This window comes from Poecilia reticulata, linkage group LG14 (assembly GCF_000633615.1).
Source record: "Poecilia reticulata strain Guanapo linkage group LG14, Guppy_female_1.0+MT, whole genome shotgun sequence".
NCBI classification, from domain to species: Eukaryota; Metazoa; Chordata; class Actinopteri; order Cyprinodontiformes; family Poeciliidae; genus Poecilia; species Poecilia reticulata.
In genome coordinates this window covers 23,906,590-23,930,376 of record NC_024344.1, presented here as the reverse complement: position 1 = coordinate 23,930,376, position 23,787 = coordinate 23,906,590, and the positions used below count along the sequence as shown (strand labels likewise).

The following is a 23,787-nucleotide window of genomic DNA, read 5'->3' as shown; positions in this document are numbered from 1 at the left end:
CACACGCACACACACACGCACACGCACACGCACACGCACACGCACAATCCCTGCTGTTAACTTTTTCATACTGGGTCAGATTCGTTCAGGTAGGTTTTTTTTTATTTCTCTCATCCAAACAGCTGTTGCCTGTTCCTCTCAGGCTGATCATTGCTGCTGTTACCTGTTTGAGGGCTGTGAGTGTCTGGACACCGGACGCCTTGGCGACCATGGTGTGGCTGTTGCCGGGGCTGGGCTGCAGGGACAGGGTTAGGCCCGACACAGTGTGAACCCGCAGCTCCGTGATGGAAACCTTGTCATCTGTGACAGAGAACAACGCCTCGCCCAGCACCGCGTCCACTGCCAGCGGAGACTCCACCTGCGGAGAAGAAAAGATGAAGTGCTTTTATTTATTGCGTCTCCACATGACAGGGGGGGGGGGGGACGAACGTCGCTTTAGTCCAGAATAGACAACAGCTTTATTGTCTTTGTGAAACTCATAAAGCCCATGACAAGCCAATTTTAGATTAAAGTGCTGTGTGCTTCTGTTTGTTGCAGCGTGTCTTGAATCCATGTGTCAATGCCTCTCAGTCTATCAAAGTGGGAGGATAAAAAAAAACAAAACAACCGAACGATAAAAAACCCCCACTTGAGACGGAGTCCATCACCATCAGCTGCTACCAGACAGCAAATAACAACGTGAAGCTGTAAACGCATGTCTCACAGTGACGACCGGATGAAAAAACACACACACACACACACACACACACACACACACACACACACACACGCACACGCACACGCACACACACGCACGCACACACACACACACACACGCACACACACATCTGAGTGTCATGGATAATCCCAGCCCTTTGATAGGCGTCTGCACAAAGCCCCTTTGGCCACTTATAAAATATCACCATTTTACTTCGCCGTTGCAGGCCGAGGTCATGAGGGACAGCTATCGCAGAGAAGAGCCATTCAGCCAAGCAGTGCTCTTAAAGTCATACGGGGAAATCAATTCCAGCTTCATCTGGAGCGTTTTATAACTCCAGAGTCGGAAAGCGTGTGAAAGCTGCAGCTGTGGCAGCAGCCGAGCGTTCGGTGTCTGACAAGCTTCCAAAATCACCGCCGGCCGAAGCCTTGAAGCAACCGGCGTCCGTTCAAAACACACCCGAACCTCATCTGATTTACAGCCAATATGACGAGCAAATATTCCATCTGATGGAAGCAAAGCGGTAAAGATGGGGCACCTGAGAGAGCCCATCGTAGGGTCAATGTTTTCATTCTTCCCCAGCTTCTGGGTTGGGCAGGGCCGGCCCAAGATTATATGAGGCCTCAAGCAGAACATAATTTGGGGCCCGTCTTCCTCTCCACCACTGGAATCTGGGAGAGAGGGCCACTTTAAGAAAATGAACATAATTTTTTGTGGAGTAACATTAAACCTGCCTGTTTTTTTTTGTTTTTTTTTACTTGAATTTTAATTTTAAACAGGCCAATTAAAAACATTTTTAATACAAAAATGTAGCTTTAAAGCTGCAGTATGAAACTTTTAGAAAAACTTCTTTTTTGCTGTTAGAGTTTGTTAAGAGGCAGATAATCTGTGAAAAGATGGATCTCCTACACCTCCTCCCTGTGCTGTTGCTGCCATTTGAAGAAATGCAGCCAATCAGAGCTAGGGGGAGGGTCCTAGCACTGCCAATCAACCTCATGTACTCACTGCTTCATTAACTAAGATAAGAGTACTGTTTATCTGCTGTCATCAAGACCACTATCATTCTACCTTTTTAAATGAATAAAAGCTGCCAAAGTGGGTGCATGTGCTGGATCTGAGTTTGTGCACATCTAACTGGAATGCTAAAATAACTCAGGAGACAATGGACAGATGTTCCAGCTGTGCACCACATCTTATTTATCTGACAGCTCTGAAGCATCTGTTCGATGTCTGGAGAGGCGGAATACAGAGAGGGATGTTCTATTCGTGCATTTTCTGAGCTCTGTTAGCTCTGTTTTTCCTCAACTCCCCCTCTCTGCCTCTACCTGCATGAAGCAGAGCTTTTCTCCCACTCTGCTCAGTCATCTCTGGTGCTAAGGTTACGGTTTTGAAGCTTGTCACCTCCTGACCTCCGCCCGGTCCGGTCCCTGGCCTCCCTGCTCCTGCGGCAGGCCCTCGCCATCTCGCCGTCACCTTCTGCCTTCAGCCACCATTACCTCAGCTTTCTGCTTTCATGCATTAAACGGCTCTTAACCTTGGCATTTGAGAAGCAAAGCTGACCTAAACCCAGCATTCCAAACTACAGTAGTCAGATTCAAAACTGAGCTCATCCATTTAAATTGATGTCTTTCCCAGATTGTTCTTTTTGCAACATTTTCTGAGCCATGTTTTACTGCTGCTGTTGATTTTACGTTAAAAACACTAAAAATATACTGTGAGTACATTGTCTGCGGGTTTCTAATGGGGGTCCTCAGCCAGAAGCTAGTTTTGTTTGGGGAACATTTGGGAACTTCTGTACTAAGATATTTGTACTAGAAACTATAAAACGTAAGATTTTGTGCTTTTGCAGCATGCTAAAAACACCTCAGCATTGCCCCTTTAAATTTGTCTCCAAATGTTCAATCTGATCTCATTTCTCTTCCTCTTCATTTGTGTTGCTCCTAATGGAAATCTGAACATTATAAGCCTTTCCTGTATTTTTCAGTAGCACCATCGCCTCCAAATCGTACATCACAGCAGGTCTAACTGTAACAGTCCCTTTCACTCTTGCAGCTAGCTTTCAGATAAAAAAAAGACAAAATCTTACCAAACATTTTTGTCTTCCAACTGCAAATATTTTGGTACACTTTAAATGAGATACAACATTTCAGCAAGATATAGAAGCTTGTTTTTAAGTAAATATTTCATTAATATTGATAAAAAAGGCAGATTATTACACTGATAACACGGGAAAATGTCTTGCTTTTAGTAAAATAATCTGCAAGTGGAACAAGCGCCTATATCTTGTAATTTAGTTGTGTCTTATTACATTATACTAAGATTTTGAACTTGAAACTAGATTTTGACGTTTTGCAGTGTACAATCGCCTCCTGCCTCCACTCTTTTGTGGTTTTGGATGGTTGACCCCAGATAATTAAACTCTGTGACCTCTAGTCCTCTTGCTTCACCCATCTTCCTTTCAAGCATAAACATTTGTTGTTTTTTTTACACAACGTCTTCTACTCTTCTATATTCGGAAACCATTTACACTGCAGAAATATTGCGTTGCTCCTACTGCATTTACTATCTGCATCAATAATACCACAGGACATATGAAGATATTAATAAATCAGTGGAAATTTATATAGTTAGACATTCCTAGAGGCTATGAAATTCTCCCGCCTCGGTCCACCTCCATCGGCGTATCGTTGTGATGGATTAATGTGCCAGAAAAAAAGGGAGTTACAGACATGGTCTCGTACACAAACCCATACATGCACGAGATTGTGAGACCACAAAACCCCAAGGCATGATGGTAAATGGATGAATAAAATAAACTCTTAAAGTCTATCTGGAGGAAAACTCAGCTGGATGATGGATCACGCTCTGCAGGGAGTTCGTTTCATAACTCCTGATTTTAAAACTTTCCATTTCTGCTTCTGGGGACGAATTTGGTTTAGCCCAACAGTTAAATTAAGTAAAGCTCCAAAGTCTATTTGCTAATAAGGACAGAGACATCAGGGATTTCTCCAGAGCAAACAGATTGTCAGTTTGTGTGTGAAAACATATGATCCAAGCGAGGTCAGATGGAGCATGACTGCAAAATAAAAAAATATTTGCCTGCAATTGATTTTCTGCTGCTTCACATTCTGTTCGGCCGCAGCCGATGCTTTCAAGGGCCAATTAAAGCGACTAAAAAGAAAATCTAACACTGTAAAAAAAATAAATAAATAAAAAAATCAATACTGGGAACGATGTCCAAATGTCAAAACAAATTGAAAAGAGACGCCACATTGTGCATCGATTATATAACTGAGAAATGTAATCACAGAAACTGATCTTCCGCCAGGTTATGATTCAATCTGAAACATATTGTTTAGATATTTATTTCTGTTTTTATTCACTGCAAATACACAAAATCAGTATTTTTAGTCTAGTTTCTAGTGCAAATATCTCGTTGCACATGAAATAAGATGCGTACGACTTATAAGTAACTTTTCACCAAAGTAAAAGAGTTAGTTTTAAGTAAATTCTCCCTTAATATTGATGAAAACATATGAGTTCATCTGCCATAAGTGAAATAGATATTTTAAATTAATATATGGGAAAACATCTTGTTGCAATGGGAGATGGTTTCACTTATAGCTAGAACTTTTTCACTAATATTCAGGAATTACTGATCTAAAACAAGCTCCTATATTGTGCTGAAAAGTCCATTGTAAATTAGTTTTGCTTTATTTCAAGTGTATTAAAATATTTGCATTAGAAATGAGACAAAATACTTGGTAAGACTTAAAGTTTTTACAGTACTCAAACAAAACAACTCTTACTATGAATTACATGTTGCAGACCAAATGTACACCTTAAACTTCACTCTGAGATCATCTTTAACAAAATTCACCCCAAAAAGACTCAAACATTGCTTTTAATTAGAAATGTTTTATGTTTTAGGGCACTGTGGTGGCGCAGGGGCAAAGCACAACCCGCATATTGAGGCCTTGGTCCTCGTGCCGGTGGTCGCAGGTTCAATTCTGGGCCTGGTGACATTTGCCGCATGTCTTCCCCCTCTCTCATTACCCTCTTTCCTGTCGAACTACTTTCAAATAAAGGCCACAAGAGCCAACAAAAAAAAAAAGAAGAGATGTTTTACGTTTCAACATTTTAAACTTCATCGACCATCTTTTCTAGTTGCTTTTCTCAGGGAAACAATTTGTTTCCAGGAAGGTGATTTATTAGCCATTAAAGTCTTCCTCACTCACCATCAAATTTCTACCTCTTTTATTACCTCTTTATTTGGTTCTTATTGACTTTACCAGTTGTTCTCGATTATTTCCCCTGGATTTCTGTCTGAAGTTTCTCCCAAATGCAAAAAGGAGCTCAGGGTGCTGTCATGACTAGTTTTTGACATTATGCTGTAACGACCCTGTGAGCATCAGGATCCGTTTCCTGTTCAGCTGGAAGTTGTTTGTTAGCCCTCACAGCTCAGACCTGTTTCCCTGTGAAAGCTCACCCACATTCATAAGTGATTTTTGTTACACAGCTTTCTCTGGTTTATTTGGTTTGGTTCAGTCTGAGCTCATTTGGATTTTTTTTATTATACTGTTCAATACCAATATACTTTAGTTTCTCTTAAATCAGACTATTAAATCATTTGGCTCCAAAAGTCCTTTGATTGTTTAATTATTAAATGGCAAATCGGAACCCACTTATGTAACAATGAAAGTTAAGATGGTGTTTATTAACTCTTGTTTGATGTTAAATCCAAAGCTTCAGCATTGCCATCTTATAACTATGCCCTAAATTCAACTTTTCACAGAGCTGCCTTTGATCACATAATTATCACATCTCCACACATTGGTTTTTACAACATGCAACACTAAATAAATATATTTGTCTTGTTAAAACTATGAAGTTTTATCCCCACCCATAGGAAATGAGCTCATTTGCACATCTTTATGTGAAAGGGACATAAAATGTTTTTCTATAAACAGTTTAGTCAACATGATCTAAGAGTTTGAGTTTAAAATAGGACTTTAATTGTTTGAAGCTGGAGAAAATTTGGGACAACTTTAGTATTCAAATAAATTCAGGCTGTCAGCTTTAAATCTATTAATAATTGGTATAAAAATGAGGCTGAGATGCTGGAGTTCAGTGAAACACCCAAGAGTGAATGTAGAAAAGGTTTACTAATAACTAATGTTCAAAGTTTCAAGCTAATTATTCAGACAAGCAAATAAGAGATGAAAAAAAAAAAAATCGGAACAAAAACACAACAGCTTTGTGAAGTTTATTATTTACTCTCCTGGTACTGATGTAGTTTTCTGATTTTAAAATATTACGCCGCAATGAAAGCTGCTCCATTCAGTTGGAAATTAGACTTAAAACGAGCATTTGAAACATTAAAAATGAAAACCCAGGAGAGGGACTCTCTCCTCGACTGTTACCAATTTGTTTGTGATGTATTAGAAGGAGCGTGTGCCGATGAAGTGCAAGCAATTTCGTCTTCATTTTCTTTCAGATTGCCTCATTTTCTTTTACCAGTTACTGATTTCCCATGTTTCCCACAGCGTCTGCACAAAAAACCCCCAGATTGTTTTGGGATGGGGTGCGTTCTGGGGAGGAAGTGCTGCTGATTGGAACAACATCGGCATAAATAAGATAAAAAAGCTCAATCATGACTCCAAATTGAACACATGTAAAATGATGTGGTCATATTATATTCTTATTTAGAAGAATTGTATTAGTGTGTTTGGCTTTGTAAAAGACACAAGTGAGACGCTATTCAGGATTGGTGCATCAGAATCTATTCCTATTGTGGCTAAAATCAATAAAAACTAAAGATGTTTTGAAACCTGAAGTTCTGGAAGACTTGGTTCAATTAGCAACCAAAATTGCATAATTTGTCATATTTTCAGCTGGTGTGGTTCGCTTTCACACTGTGCTGTCTCAAACAAATCAAAACCTTTGCAAAAGCTGCCGACATGCTGGCCTTCGGGGCGCTGCAACAAGAACCCCTGAAGGAAACGACACAAACATTTCTGAAGAAGACATGAGCACGACTTCACAGAATGTAAACCAAAATGGAGAGTTGTCAGAGTTTAGCGGCTGGAGGATTTTTCTTTTGTCTTTGGCAAAAGACAATGAACCGTTTCTCCTGTCAGCCCTGGACACGTGCATTTGTTGGGGTTGTATTTCTCCAGGATGCCCTGCGTTGTAGTTCACGTCCTGCTTTTGTAGCGGTCTCCTGTCCGCTGGGCGCTCATATGCATTCAGACCGGACCAGAGTTCACCTCAACCAAACCGAGCCGAGGTTTTTAGATGGAGCGAAGTTCACTTTTTTCTCTGCAGTAGAGTTTGATTACAAATTCAAAAATAAAGTCGACTGTTTGCTAAACGGTCAGGTTTATCATTACAGATGAGTTGGTGCAAAGACGTCGGTTGGCTCCTAATAAGAAACAGCTGAGAGAACGACGGAGTATTAGGGCTGATGTATTCATCCATCTTCTGCTTGTCTGATATAACAAAATAAATTCATATTCTTAATTAATTTTATGACCCACAAAAATGTTAAGTTGCCATCTTTGAACCTCTAGTGTATGTAATGGATTCACTTAGAAACGTTTGATACAAATGTGGGTGATAAAGTCTTGATAACCACCATTTGAAAATTTCCCTGAAAACAAACACAGATTCTCACCTGAAGATTCACTACATGAAACATATTGATTTAAGGCTGCTGAATAACCATGTCATTAGCATTCCTTTCTGTCTTCATGTTATTATGAGTTTAGGTCCTTTAGCTTCTTCTGCTCCAGTTCCTCGTTTGGTTTGTCAGTGAAGCTCCAGAAGGAAAAAGTTTGTCTGTCACTTTGCGAAGCTCATCCCATGCAAAATCTCACTGATGCTGAAGCGAAACTGAAGATAGATGATGAGCCCAAACAGCAGATTGATGCCGACCAGCTGAGACTCTCTGCTGGCTGAGCGCTCACTCATACAGCGTCAAACTATGTTACCTTGTTCTCATGCACCTCTGCGTTTCTCTCCTCTAACACTGCTTCCAATAAGTCATCCTTCAAGTCGCTACAGAACATCAGCTGAAAAGTTCATTCATGCACGCTGAGTTAACATGTTCCTGCTGCTAATTGTGGAGATGGGTCACCTTTTAAGGCTGCAGGAAAAAAGGATTTTTTTATACTTGTTGAAACTGTTGTGACAGTTTAATAAACTAAAATAAGTCAAAAAAAAGAAAAAAAAAAAGTCAAGCTCCTCCAGCTTAGGGTTGTTAATCATAGCTAGCACAGCCTGTCATGATTGCTTAAGCTAGTTAGCATAGCTATCGATGTTTGCAGATAAACGGTTGTCCTGTAACAGAAAGTTGTTTCTCCACCATTAGCACATTTAGTGGTGAGTACATAAACTTGATTGGCGGCACTAAGACCCTCCTCCTGGCTATGATTATCTGTTTTCATCTTCAGAAAGCAATAATAGCTGAGGAAGGGGGTGAAGGAGATCAGTCTTTCCACATGTTATCTGTCTCATAACATACTGTCACGAAATGACAGTATGTTAAAAATGACAAATATGTAAAAAATATTTGTTATAAACATTACATATGCACCTTCAACCAGTAACGCATCAACTCAAAGTAAAACTGTAAGCAGACCGCCAGAAGGGATCATTATTCTGCTGCAGCCTTTTGGCTCTTAAGAAAATTCTAACTTGTGAGTTTCAAGAAAGTTAATTAGACCAATGCAAATCTTGCAGCTTTAAAGTTGGAGTTGTGCTCTGTGAGACTTGGCACAAAAGTTTCTGTAAGTCAGAGTCGAGCTGCAGTAATGCCATTCAGACTAATTGAGAGACCGGATTTGCCCTGCATGTTGCAAAACAAGGTCTAACGCCTGATTGGGAAATTGGTGGGAAATCTTATCAAACAGAATTTGACATATGAACCCACCCTGAAAGTACTTTATATTTTCTGAGAGTCAAAGTCTTTTTTCCCACCCTGCTCCCTCCTGGGACTACCAGGATGAAGATGTGGTTTTATCTTAGTTTATAAAGAGCATTCAGACAGCTTCCGCCTGTTGGAAATGGGATTGTACTCTAAATAAAAATACACAAAAAACTATATTTTCCATGACTCTTAAGTCTCACTTATTTTGGAAGAAAAACTTGTTTCAAGAGGAATACACTAAGTACTCTTTGTGAAATGCAAGTAAAAGACAAAAACAGAAATGTCTTGTGTCTTTGCAAAGTTATGAATTTGCCACTGTGGGTTTCATTGGTGTCTCGAAACAAATTATAGCTTGATGGAATCCCATTTATTTTATTAGGCTAAAATAAATCTTCAGAGCCCAAATTAGTAAGACAAATTTTAAAAAAAGGGTTTGATGTAAATAAGAGATTTATTCCTCGAGAGAAAACAAATTCCTCCATCACAGATTCCTTGAGCTTCTGCTAACGATCCTAAATCTCTACATTTCCAAGATTTTTCTCAGCAGTAAACCAACAACGTTACACTTCTATTCTAAGAGGAAGGCTGAGCAGAGACCTAAATATTTAGTCCGTAAGCTAAATATTTCTCTCTCAGCTACACATTTAATTAGCTACCTAAATATTTAGCTTAGAGCTAAATATTTATAAATGCATAAATAACAATGAAAATATGACTTTGAAAAATGAACCCCTATTTTTCTCCCATGAAAGGCTAAATGATATAATTATTGCTGTTAATACTGACTGTGTAAATTTACAAATGTAACAGCATATTTATGCAACTTGGAAATTAGGCTTGCATTTTGTCCCCAGCGAGCGTACTTTAAAAACAATATTTTTGATCATATTTTGATCGTTTTGTGGCCTTGTATTCATTTTTAACACAGATATTCTTTCCCTACTGAACCTTTGTCCTTGACATTACAAAAGATATCAACATATTCGGATGTGCATGAAAACACAAAATGCTTCAAGCAAAATGAGAAAAGAAATCATAATTTGAATTTTTATCCTTATAAATCTATAATCTCTAGAGATGAAGGCAGAGCTTAAGTATTATGAAGCAACACGTGCCGCTGTGAGATCATTTTCAAAATGCTGCATTTGCATAAAGTCCCAAAAGAACATACAGTTTAAGACACAACAGGTCTGTTAACGTGAAACTTGTCCTGTTTGTTAATGTGGACTTAAATGACAGGTCAATGTTACCTGAGTACAGCATGTCTGCCGGAAGCTCCGGCCTTCATCCTGAAGAAATGACGGGCCTTTTATTACGCTTTCCATCAAGGTAATTAACAATGACGAGCACAAAGATGCGTCGTGCCTCTTAATGTGCGTCTCACAAAACAAAGTGCTTTGCTTTCAGAGGATGCACTGATGAAATACAAATGTAACTACTTGAAGTGCAAGAAAAAAATGACTAACTTTTACCACGTTTTGAACTTTCCTGCTGTTGTACTGCTTCTCACAAATGCAAAGTAAGCAGATGGTCCAACTGCAAAATAAGCCACTGCAGACCACCTGCGTGGTAAGAGAGTTCCCGGACAGCTGCAGAGCTTTGCAGCAGAGTCTCCAAGATACAACGGCCTTCTTGGGACTCTTTCAAATTTATCGAACACGTCAAAGTTTATAGTCGGAGGAAGACGAAGGCTGACAGGCGGCAAATAAGAATTAGCATGTTTACTATCACTTAGGAAGATGCTCTCATATATATTTTAACTGCAGCTGTATGAGAGGCAAATGGTAAAACTTAAATATTTCAAGACTTTACTTCTTCCTACTGCTGCTGACAGAGCACTATCACATTGTTTTAGCATAAAATCCTTTGAGACGTTTGTGGGTCAGCTTAAACAAAAACTCTGAAGCACAAACTTTAAACTTTGTACATCAAAAGCCGAATGAATCGTGCAGATGAGTTTATTTCTGTCCGGCTGTCTGTCTGTGGATGACATATGTTTACAGATATTAAGGAATAATCTCTGATTTGAGGACCAGCAGTGAATTCTGCTCAAATCTGGCCTCTTAGTTCTCCTTCAGATCCTTAATCCTTCAGATTAAATCTCCATCTCCCACCAGGTTTCTCTGATTCGTGGAATTTTCTGTTCACCAAACGATTTGTCTTTATTTAAACTTTTTCATATATGTGAAATGATGCAAAGATTCTGACACTTTCTTCTTCATCTGATTTGCCATTTGAAATTAATTGATTTCATACAAGTGTCTGACATGCTTCACAACTTCATATCAAAACTTCTCATACCCTTCAGAACCCACGTTTGATCATCAAATGAATACAAGACAATTCTTTAGATTTTTTCACTTTTGTTCAGAGAAAAATATGCTTTACAGTACATAAACCTTTTATAAAATACATTTTATGATGTATTTAAGCGGCAAGACATCTTTCGGTGGCCTGCCAGTCAGGAAATAAAGAGCAGGAATGAAAGGAGAAGTTTAGAGCAGCTGGATTCTTAATTTTGTGAGAGTGGCCACTGATCGTTTTAGTTAGCTATAATGGATTATCGTTCTGTTGGGAAGTCTGACTTATGTCTGAATTAATGTGGACAGACATCCAACTGACACCACAGACATTGTCCTTAATTTTTATTTGCTGTATTATTCTTGAAGGATGTTAAGTGTTTGTAGATTCTTCTTTCAAATGTGTTTCTTTGGGAGATAAACATCTGGTGTTGGGTTATTGACAGTAAAATGTATGTTGCATACAAAGTTTATTTCAGAATTAAATAAACTTAATTTAATCAATAAATTAAATAAATTAAGTTAGTTAATTTATTGATTAAATTAATATTACTTTGCTTACTTTATGCTTACATAAAAGCAACAACAAAAGTATTGCTTACTTTTATATAAGCAGTAAAAGTATAAACTCATATTTGCCTCCTGTGTTGACCAAAAATTAATACCGTGTCATCAGGATCTGCATCATTCAGCTATTAATATTTATCACAATCTGAGCTCCATGGTAACTTTGTTGCTAATATTAGCAGGCTGACTTATTAATTTATAATATAAATGCAAAAAGTCCAAGTTTATCTCATCATCAGTTTTTTTTCCTTTCATTTAGGCAAAACTTTATGATTCATACAACTATTAATCTTTATCTTAGCCTGAGCTCAACCTCATCAGTTCAAACTTAACTGGCAAATTTAATTTGCCAATTTAAGCCATGTTAATTTGCCAAACATGGTTTGCTGTATGCAAATAGTTAACATCCACTAATACGTGAGAGTCCTAATACTTATAATTTTAATAGTTTAAACCCCAACATGATGTCTTAGCGCTACGACAAAACCTAAGAACTACAATTTTCCATATCTCCACTCTTAGTGGCGCAGCCAATCAGCAGAAAGGAAAATAAATTGCACTTCTGGATTGGCTGCTTTCTAATTGCTAGCCAAAAGTGCGTCAAGCAGCATTGCGTCTAGGTATTTGAGATTCCCAAGCCAAATTTTTTTTACAATATTTTATATATGCTCTGCAGAAAACAATAGGCCAAGAGGCAAATTTTCTACAATTAATTTGGAGCTACTATCCACAAAAAATACTGAGGCACAAATAGGCAGGGGGCCACTGTTGATTTTAAAATTGTAACATTTATGTCAGCCCTACTTTTAGTGTTAATGTCCACCCTTAAGTACAAACCTTTCCTGGTTTAATTTCTGATAAACCAATACACGTTTTAATGTGCTCAGAGAGAGGGAACATCAGGACAGTAAGACATCTTTAAAATTCTTACTTTTAAAGACTTTTAAAATGTTTTAAAAGTCTTTGAAGACTTTCATTTTTTCGGCTAAAACCAAAAAAATGAAACATTCATTATGTCTGATTAAGTGAAACCTGACTGGATAAACAAAACAGCAGAAAATTTGTGAGCTGAAAATCCTTCAAAGATATTTGGAGCAGGCAATGATTTCTTGACATCTTATTTATTGGGTTAAAATTGAGTCGGCAAGGCAGGTTTTACCATCAGCTGTTCAACTGATGCGTAATTATTTATATACCCTTCAACATAGTATAAACAAGCTATTGCTCATTTAAAGTGATGGATTAGTGGCACATCTTTTCTCCCTATTTTGCTTTGATGGAATGCATCCATCAGGCAACAATTCTCCGCCTCGACAGGCTAAAACCGTGATCTTTCAGGGTGATCAAAACTCTCACCAACCGCTACCTATCTCTGTCCCCATAAATGGCCGCTGAAGCACCTGTAAATCACAGCCTCGACTTAATAACTTCTGCTGCTTCCTTTATAGGGACCTCTGAACCTGGAGCATTAACATGCAGGGGAGCAGCAGAGCCTGCTTACAGGGGCCGGGCTTCTGTTTCATAATATAAACAGATTAGATGTGGAGGAAGAACAGAAAATTATGAAAACGTCTTTTTTCTTCTTGATACTATTATAACTAGCTTTAGTTTCAACACCGATGTCACCAAATTAGTTGCTGAGATTAGGGAGGACAACAAGACAAGAAAACAAGCAATCAAACAACGGTTCTAAGGAAAGCAGAGAAAACAAAGATGAATACTATAATTACCTCCCAAAGTATGTGTTGCAACCATCCATCACAGCTTATCGCCTGTCTTCGGCCGCTGATGTAGTTTGTGTGTGAGACTCTCTCAATAATGAGGGATTATCACAAACATTTAAGGAGCTCTCACTTTGTGCAGCTTGACTAAAATGTTGCTGTTTTTCAAAACAGCTCTCACGGTTTGCTAATGTTGTTCAGTTTGATCTATTGTTATGCCACTTTGTCCTAAAATATCACTAACTATGCAGGTTTTTCAATATTAGGATGATAAGCAGAACCACAAACTAAGCTGGAATTTATTTTTGCTCCAAGTATGACGTTAACAAACCCTTAAATTTTATACCTATACGGCTCCCTAGTATGGGTTAGGATAGGTCTATGGGTTACACAAAATATGTTTATTATATATTGATTATTTTGCACAAAATCATTCTTGGACAATGAGATTTTAATCTGGTCAGTTCTGCCTATGTTGAACTCCTTTCAGAATGAACCATTTTAGGGCTTTTTGTCACTTTAAATCCCAGTACGTTGTTGAGAATGACTGCAAACAGAAGTGCAATTGTATAACCATACGTGTTTGAAAAGCAGAAGTGGAGCCTCCAACACAACCAACAAAAGTGCAGCAAGTGGCTTCTGGATGGTAAGTCAACAACAAAAACCAGTCTTGTTTTCCAGTCATTAAAAAACATTAACTTATGTTTTCTTTAAGTGCTTAGGCTCTTTTTAGAAGCAGTAGAGACCCAAATGGAAGTAAAAAAAACATGCAAAATGTGAATTTTGCATAATATGCCCCCTTTAGTAATAATCAAACTTAAATTATGTAAGACTAGAATATTCAAAGGATCTCCAGTTTTCATTCATGTTCAAATCACTTAATGCTCAACTAGCATTAAGTGACATCACTTATGTCATTAAGGGGGACTTAGAGGACAGAGTCTTTAAGTGTTTTGTTTTCCATCTACCTAATGCAGCCCTTTTCACTGGGGACTTTCTTAAAACGCATTTAAAGATTTCCACTTCCTTTACCTTGCATCACATCAAGGTGCATGCATTAATTTTACTTTATCCTCATTATGCAGAAAAGTGCTGTGAGGTTTCGCTTCAAAGCAACCAGAGCCTGCAGTGTTGTGCAAAAGCATTCCCTCTCTTCAAGATGATTAGTTCAATGTTTCAGATTATTAAAAAAACATATAATAAAAATCAAACATTGGTAAGTGCAAAAAAGCAAATTTCAAATCATGATTTAATTTGCTACGGTTAAAAAAGATCCAAACTAGCTTGGTGTGAATATATAGCTATTCTCCATGTTAAGTCGTAATTTACCTGCCACATGTTCACTTTTAGTATCCACACACTGACCTGGTGACTACCAGTCCTGTAGAACCAAGAAATCACTTAAATAAAACATATATCAAATCATGAAGTAGGCAAAAACATAAAAAAAAAACCCAGCTCGTAAAGGAATATATTTTATAAATACTGCGAGTTTAATTGGTTTTAGTTAGCGATAAAGCTGCATTCATCACTAATGTATGAGTTGGTTCACCTTCAGCACAGTGGAGCCCAGCTCCAGGCCCACAAGAATCGTCCTGTCCACCAGCTCTGCGATCTTTGGGTCGACCACCTTCAGGGAGTCCTGGACAAGGTCTGTGACGTCCACCTGCCAGTCTGGCCCCAGCATGGTGATGACTTGATCCGTTCCCTCCGTGGAAGTGGTGTGGAACTGGGTCAGCACTTTGACCACGGCCCGCTGGTACTGAAGGGCGCAGCCGCGATTCGTTCGGCGGTCGTCGTCATCGTCATCTGCATCACTGTCCCTAGTGCTCCTTGGACAGAGAGAAGAAAAGCACCCAAATATGTATCAGAAGGTACCTGTTATGCAAAATGTTTGTCTTTACTGCTTCTATAAACAGCCCAAGTGCTTAAAAAAAACATTGATTAGTTTCAAAAGCCTTCAGGATGAAAGGTTACACATTGCTCCACAAAGCCCAGTCTGTTACCTAGCAACGCCAGCAAAGTCCAGCCCCATCACCTAGCAACCCAAGCTGAGGTCCAGCACATTTGGTCAACTACTATTTTAGAACAGAATATACTGTATTGATCCTCAATCACAAATTGCTCATTTGTTAGGAAGCTACTCCATTCAAAGTGTTAAATATTAGCAAATAGAAAATGACAAAAGGCCCTAATGCAGCACATTCTGAAAGAAGCTCAATACAGGCAGAACTGAGCAGACTAAAATTTCATTACCTAAAATTAATTTTGTGCCAAACATTTAATGAACATGTTTTGCATCACTCACAGACGTAACCTGTGCAAGGAAGCACAGTGGGTCACCTTTAAAGAGTACGACTTCTGGTGAGTACTCATGAAATCCTATTGGAATTGGAGGAATTTAAAGGTCTAAGAAATATGTCAGAAATTGTCAGAAATTTATCTTCACAAAAATTCCTCCAATCAATTAATTTGATGGAAATTAAAAGAAAATTTTAATTTCCATCATCTCTTATTTAAAACCAGCAGTATCTCACGTCTACTTTGCAACATGATCCTTCTGTTCTTCATTACCTCCAATAACAGTATAACAGGGAAGAATCTTGGCACCTCTCTGAACAAATCAATCTCTCCGTTCTCATGGCGATGAGGACAAAGTCCTCCAAGGCAGCAGAAAAAAACCCGCTAATCACCTCAAAGCAGGGTTCTGGATGGATGCCCGTTTTTAATCACAGGAGCTTTGGGCAGCGAGGTCAGGCATGCCAGGTGCATCCCGCACTAAGTGCAATCTGCTCGACATCAAGACGTATGAGTTACCCAACATCCCTCAACAGGCTGCACAATCTGCCAGGTCTGCCTTAAAAAGAGCTGCTTTCAAAAGACTGCACTGAAAACAAAACGACTCCAAAGACTCTAAATAGGTTGCCTCGTCACACTTTGTCAATCCATTTATTTATCACCCCAGGGTTTTGTCAAATCCATACAGGCAAGTTGACAAAAGATGAAAAATAACCGTTTCGAAAGAGTCGAAAATCCCTAAAATATATATTTAAAATATTTTTTCTTTCAAACTGCCAGAAGCCTGGAAAACTGCTGTTCAAAACCATTTTGAAATGTTACAGCACAATATCTCAAATAAATCCATATCCATAAATTTCAGAAAGTTAAGTATTTATATAGAATGTTATTTATATAGTATACCTTATAGTCATAAAGTCCTTCACAAGAACATGAATACTTTGTTGCAGTTCAGGACATGAAACAATAGAGATTAGTATGGTAATATTTCTCAGATTATTACAACAGGATCACATAGACTTGGTACGTCCGAAGTAAAACCAGAATCAAAAATTATGCCAGAAGAACAAAGAGGCCTAAGGTGTCTCCTTAGTTATAGATAATTATAGATATATATAATTATCTATAGAACAAAACTGTCAGCCATTTACTCTTCAATATTATTTAGGTACTGAATGTCATCTGCATCACAGTGAAAGGAGATATCTATCTCTGATATGCCGACAGGGCAATGAATACATTAAAACTAGCAGAGACCCCAAAACAGAGCCTTGAGATACACCAATTCAGTCTGGATGAGGGGGAGATCCATACTTAAAAATAGCTTAAAAGAAGATATTTGTTCAAATACTAACATTTTTATTACATTTTTTTTTCTCCAAAAGCTGACATTTCTATAATAAATTAGCACTGAAACAAATGACCTAGAACACAGCTACACATAGGCCAGTTCCCAGTGGTGGACATCACCAACTAAAAAGTTAGCTGTTCTGACCCTAAAGGATTAATCATAAATATTAGCTATGCTACGACACTACAGTATTTAGTGGAAGCTAATGGTAAATGCTAACTTCAATTCAAATTATATCTGCCTTTGAAAGAAAACAACCTTTCAAAGGCAGAGGCAACTTAATTTTGACTATATAATTTACATGTTCAACAATTCCCTTAGGTTTTGTATTTATATTCATATCTTATCCTCTGTTGCCCATGTTTTATTTTGTGCCTGTATGTTTCGTGTTTGAAATAAAAGTTTTTGTGGAAAAAACTTCGTTGCATAAATATTCTTTACCATTTTCAAAATACGAGCATGAATATGAATGTGTACCTTACTTAAATATTTATTAACATTCGTAAACCAAAACTTCAACACAGGTGTTGAAGTTAATTCAACTGTAGGTTTACAAAAAAAGCCAAGTAAAGTAGTGGAAACATTCATTAAGGGGAAGCTAAGTACAATACGCATTTTCAAAGTTAGCAAAAGTGCTGAAGTGCTAAATAAAAAATTAGCTCCACTACTAGAGCGTTAGCAGACGTGTGGCCACTGCTGTCAGTTTCTTATATTAAAGAGATTATGTAGTTTTAGGAAACTCTCAATTTCAAAATCTTTATACACTTTCTTGAAATGTAATGATAACTTCTTACAAATTGTGTCCCCCTGTTTGTCAATCAGTTGTGGTTTTACCTTGACCTAAGTCAAAAGAGGGCAAGTTGACTGTTTTGGAAGTTTTCAGCGATCTACAAAGTCCATATCGGGTTGCCAGACTCCAACAATTACACAAAAAATGTACATTACATTAAAATAGTTCACAGATTGTACTTTAGGTCTTTCATTTTAAATCAATAATAAAAATCTTGATGTAATTCATATTTGAAATAAAACTGTTGCACAATCATAGCCTGAAAATAATTGTGCAAGGTACAACAGAACTTTTTATTCTGAACTTTAAACCAACCTCCAACATGTTGCACGCCTACCAGGGTATGAAACTGTTTTGGAATGATTTCAAGTAGATTTGAAAGTAATTCGATCAATTTTAGACGGAGTTCACACATGAGTTACACTGTTCCATCTAAGAGGAATATAAATGTGTAAAAGATTAGGATGGTATTCTATGAAAATATTTGACTGTTTATGTAAGGTTGGGTTAATCACAGTTTCTATGTAACACACTGCGATGGTAAAAGGAAAAAGGCGATGAAGGTCACTGAAGCTCGACTCAGGGGGCCTGAGTGCATGCGCCTGCTGCACATTTGGGTTTATTTGCTTAATATTTGAACAATTTCTCTTCACTTTACAATTATGTGGTATACTGTGCTTGCCTATCACAATAAATCAACATATAACCCATTACAATGTGCAGTTCTAAGGTGGCAAAATGGAAAAAAAAGGTTCAAGGGATGGAACAACAAGGCAGTGACAGCAGAAAGATCCTAAATAAGAGTTAGTCTAAGAGTTTACCAACTTGACTCAGGTCACTGAGAGTTTGCCTTCCAGACTGTGCACCTGAAAAGGTGATTTCTTTCCTCCTCTGGAAACATATTGTCTAGTCTTGTTAGAATCTCTGATACAAGAACACAAAGCTGCAGCTTCAGTGCACATGGGTTGCTCATTCGATTACACTTCCTTTCCTTTTTTAGAGCATGTTGCTGGATAACTCAGCCAGTGAGCAATTCTGCTGCACTGAAGCAAAGGCCCACTCCAGGCCGGGAGACCCTGCCCGTCCGAAGGGGTCAGAGTGACTCACGTTGAAGAAAACAGCAGAAAGATGAGTAAATGGGAGCCAGATTGACACGAATAAAAAGACAACAACTTTCTTTATTGCAGACTGTCATTGTGATGATGAGCTACAGAAGTTAGTTAGGGCCAGCAAGCAGTCCAATAAATTATCTTGGATATCTTTATTCTGTCTTATAGCTTATAAGTATTTACAATTACCTCTGAAGCTTTTGTACACATCTAATTTATCATAGCAAATCATAATGACTGTAAATAAATAAGACCAAAGTGTACCAAACAGCAAACTTGATTTAGTGCCATTGTTGATGCTGGGGTTACTTGGCCTCTATGGTATAGTCAAGGTTTGCTAATCACACTGATAGTTGTTTCAAACCTCTGTTTTTAGGCACTAAAACATGAAAAGCAACTATTTTACTTTCTACTATTGCTAGTTTAGTAGCAGGGTTATAATAGTTATTTTATTTTTTTTATTATAGTTTATATTTATTTTGTGATTTTTTCTTTGTGTAATTCAGTTTAGAATGTATTTTCTAGTTTTTGCTAATTATTATGAATTAAATGTTTAGTTTTTATCAGTTAAAGAAGTAGTTTTAGTTTTGTCATACTTTGATAAATTTTTAAGTGCATAATTAAAAACTTGAATGTGATGTATTGTGATTACTTAACACATCGATTGGGTAATAATGAATACTCAACAGAAGATACCATTTTCCAAAAATGTATTCAATTATTGCTGAATAACAGCTGACTGTGGGGTTTTCTCTTCACTTTTGCTGTCGACATTTTGTGGACTAAGTGCCACCATGGAGTATAGTAATTTGCCCATTGCAGATTTAAACTGCGTGTGTAGGGGCAAAAAAAAGATTTCATATCAGTTTGAAAGGCTAATGAATATATTTATAAAGTTAGTTTTATAAACGCACTGTATAACTCCAGTTATAATTTTTCTATTAATCACTATTTTTGTTTATTTCAGTTAAGGAAAATTTTTTCTCAAGTTCAGTTTTTGTTATTTCTTTAGCGTTAGTTAACTATTATAACCTTGTTTAGTAGCTATGCTAGAAGTAGTAAAAATAAAAGTTAAAAGACAACATTCACAAGATGTGTATGGCTTACTTACACATGTTGTGATATTTCTCTTTAAAAATCCTGGACAATATTTGAATACAAACTGTTTCAACAATCAATGCTGCTAAACTCTCATGATTAAAACAAACTGAATAACATGTCATGGTAGATTTCCTTGGAAATGGACAATTTTTTCTTTTCTTATCTGAACCCTGCGGCGAAACAAGAACCAGGAAGATTTCTTTGCTGTACAGAAGCTATTTGAGATATTTCGTTTTTGCACGATTACCACATGCTTGTTATTCAAAGTGCATGGAGCTCTGACGTCTTCCAGCATCCGATCTGTTATCCGGGATTTTATGGGTAGTTGCTTGTTTTGGTCCAATTAGATGCTTTGCCTCAGGTGGAAAGTAGCAATGCTTCCTCTCACAAAATGATGCTCTCAAGTTCAATTGGTGCTGCGAGGCGGCCATGTGTGTGTCATACTCATCTTAACCTATTTCCAACAACACGGCCAAGATGCAGACCTGATTTAGCAATGTGTAAAGAACGCAGAAAGCTGTTCAGGGTCAATGTGTGTTGCACTTTCCTGAGACGTGAGAAAATGGGCCGAGGAGGAGTAGAAGACTATAAGTCAGGTTCCTAATAAAAAATACAGTCCTACGTTACTGTTCTTTAATTTATTTAAATATTTCAAACAGAGAAGCCAAAAACAATTCCAGAACAAAATGTTTAATACGGGCATTAGAACTAACATGGATGGCTACCATCGCCACTGCCAGGGAACGTCAACACAGACCAATTTCATTTCTACCCAACCCTGAATACAAATAGCATGTTTACGGCACAATCAGAGAAATGAAGGAATTGTAAATGAGCCTGGCTGCTTGGAAAACATATTACAGAGCAACAATATTCAAAAAAATATCCAGAAGGAATTAATGTGTAGTAATTAAAGATATGTTGACATTTGTTAATATTTCTAAAACTGAGTCCAGACAAAGACTTCTGTGAGTCTTTCATATAAGATTACACTCCAGTATTAATCTCCAATATGTTATTTTTCAAAAACAAAGCAATTTTAATTCACTGATTACTAAAATATATAATTTGGTACCCCAAAACTGGTTTACTCAGCTTGTGAGCCATCACTCAAAATGGCTAAAACTACACAGAGCCTTATACTAGCATGCAAAAGCTAAAGTCAATAATTATTTGCGTTTGGGTTTAAGTTTTAGGTACATTTTCACATTGGTTGTATACTATATTTAAAATAGATAAAAAACAAAACAAAACAAAACAAAACAAAAAAAAAAACAAGCATGCTAATCTCACCGCAAACATACAGTTAAATTTAGTGCATTTTAACTGTAGGTAAAATGTTCCACCCATAATGCAAAGTTCAGTAAAATATGCCATCTAAAATAGCAAACATAGTTTACAGAAGTAATACTCTATATAACCAAACACTGACAAAAAAGCACAGTGGCCTGAGTCAACAAAGCATGCTATCCTAATTTTAGTATAACATCTCCAGCAAATTTTAACCATCACTTAGATTTTTCACCCACAATAAAAAGATTACACCAGAGTCATAGTAAACTGTGCAGAGGTTGTCCACTATATCATTTAAATCAGACTAAGTCTGATATTATGTTGCTCAAAATAAAACATTACTTTAAACCTAATTGTGAATAATCTGGCCTCACTATCCTTCACATCACGAAAGTTTTTGATAAAGATGCAGCTGCAGTCCAGACCTGTTTTTCCAAGTCATTTTCTGTGCATACCAACTTCCTCACTGCCTTCATGACAGCAGTAATCAGGAGCCTTTAGTGAAGCATTTTTTTGGCTGCTTTGATTGCCACACAGCTAAGCCACGGGATTTCCTCTCACCACAGGTGAAGCTTTTCTCTCCTGCATGCTGTCATTTGATTTTACTACCAGCATGTAGCCTTTACTTTTCTGTGGGTTTCTCTGCCACATAAAGAAACTGCACACAAAGCCTGCCTGTCACTTTTGATGATGCCACATTCAGACTATGAAACCGTTGATGTTGACTAGAATGGCCTTCCCACAGGAACCTCCATGTTTTCAGTGGTATTCTGTCATCAGTGTTGGACATGTCCTTTCATGTTGCGTGCCGTGTTTTGATTTTCAGTTGCCTGATGCAGCAGGTACCAACTTGTTACTATATTTAAAGGTGAATTGAGCGATGTTTATACACTGAAATTCATTTGGGGAAAATATCCAACAGGTAAGAGCTGAACTAATGTGGCACCTAAGCTAGAAGAGCTGTAGCTTAGCGAGACATGTCGCTTAACTGGAAGCACATTCTGATCTAGTTTTGCATTTCTTGATTGAGTCAGTTGTGAGAGCTTAGTTTTGAAAACTCAGAACCCATTTCATGTGTAATATACTTCTTGCATAATTCCTCATGAAAACAAGCAGGGAGAATTTAGAAAACCTGCCTATGTAGCACAATTAATATCCAGGTACTTTCTGAAGTTACTAAATAAATGTTCAGATATTTGCTCTTCCTTGGGTCACCATTAGTGAGTTTTAGTTTTTGCTAAAATGGGACCAAATTTCTATGGTTCAAAACATAGAAATGCTACCAAAAACTGGGAAACTTGACAGGTTGAACTTTTTGCCTATAATGGCAAAAATCACTTGGGCAAACAATTGCAGTCACTCCATTCATTACTCCAATCCCTCATTTTTGACATCCATCATGGTGTCTCAAAGGTATTAGATGTAGCTACAAAGGATCAATAGAGTAGCTGTTTTAATGCATGTTAATACACTGGTTAAATGAAAGCGCAGCTTCTGCAGTGGTCGAGTTTGCATTTGAGCGTTTCTCATCTGTGGGTGCTTCTAACTTTAAACAGTCAGAAGCCTGAATGTTATATTAACTCGCCACTGAACTACCGTTGGCTGAGAGTTGGCCTAGCAAACAGACTAGCTGTTAGCGATGTACCAAGTATCTCTCACTCAAAGGCAGCTGGAAAATGAAAGAATTGAAACAGACTGTTGTTTGACTTCAGAGCAGCACTCCTTCTAAAGCTACTGTTCATATTGCAGATACTTATAGGAAAAACGACAAAGTCACAGGGAAGGAGATATAGGCCATTGTCTGCGTGGTCAATAGGCTGCATTTGTGCACACAAAGTTTTTACGTGCTTGGGCTTTTGCCACAAATTAAGCGCCACTCATAATCACTCACTGCCACATCGATTGGCTGATCTTGTTACAGACTTGTACGTGCAGCACTTTGTAGCCATCAGAAATCCTGACACTGCAAAAAGAGAATAAATGAGCCTCTCAGAAAGATTATAAACAACACAAGCTCTGCAGACAACGGCAGCTGGCAGCTACTGCTTGAAAGTTAGAATATTGAGACTGATGGACAGCATGGATTGCAGGTGTCAATATGTTTTTGCTTCAAATTTTGAGGCAAAATCCAGAAAGTTCTTTTATTTTTCAGTTTCTTCTTTGAGAAATGAGAGCTGTTCCCTCAGTACACTCACAATCAAACCTCCAGCTTTATTTTAAATGCCATTCATCCTGTCATATTTGTGCAAGATTTATTTTTGTCTGAATAAGCCCAAATTCTTCATTCTTTAACTTTCAAAGTATGGTGTCACTTTGCCGTCCAGACTGCCTTTTTTGTATTGTTTCTCCTCCATATTGGTGTTATCTGGGACGCCTCAACCTTCTCTTCCATTTCCTGCTGAGCAGCCACAAGCATTAAGACTCCAGGGGTCCTGTTTTTATCTCCTGACTTTATCCTGGACTAGAAAAAAAGTCCCTGCTCATTGAACTCTCACTGCCACAATCACTCTATAATACAGTACCCTGCTAAAGTACTTAAACCCATTGAACTCTTTCACCTTTTTCTTAGAGTAAGAACAGTTTCAATGGATTTTTGTGCTAGAAAACCCAAAGTAGAAGATAAATGTGAA

At 37.7% G+C, this 23,787-nt stretch overlaps 1 protein-coding gene and 1 long non-coding RNA gene across 3 annotated transcripts in view; one reads left to right on the top strand and one right to left on the bottom strand.

The window, feature by feature from the left end:
* Positions 1–213, top strand: part of LOC103476280 (uncharacterized) — a 5,822-nt gene extending 5,609 nt beyond the window's left edge. Inside the window, exon 3 of the long non-coding RNA XR_535439.2 lies at positions 123–213. This is a non-coding gene — a long non-coding RNA (uncharacterized LOC103476280). The remainder of the gene's footprint in view (positions 1–122) is intronic.
* Positions 1–23,787, bottom strand: part of tmem132e (transmembrane protein 132E) — a 443,650-nt gene that overhangs the window by 11,502 nt on the left and 408,361 nt on the right. For both annotated transcript variants that reach the window (XM_008428504.2, XM_008428502.2), the window contains exons 7-8: positions 14,768–15,047; positions 164–358 (exon numbers count right to left, since the gene is read on the bottom strand). In XM_008428504.2, coding sequence (XP_008426726.1) covers positions 164–358; positions 14,768–15,047 — 475 coding nt within the window. The remainder of the gene's footprint in view (positions 1–163; positions 359–14,767; positions 15,048–23,787) is intronic.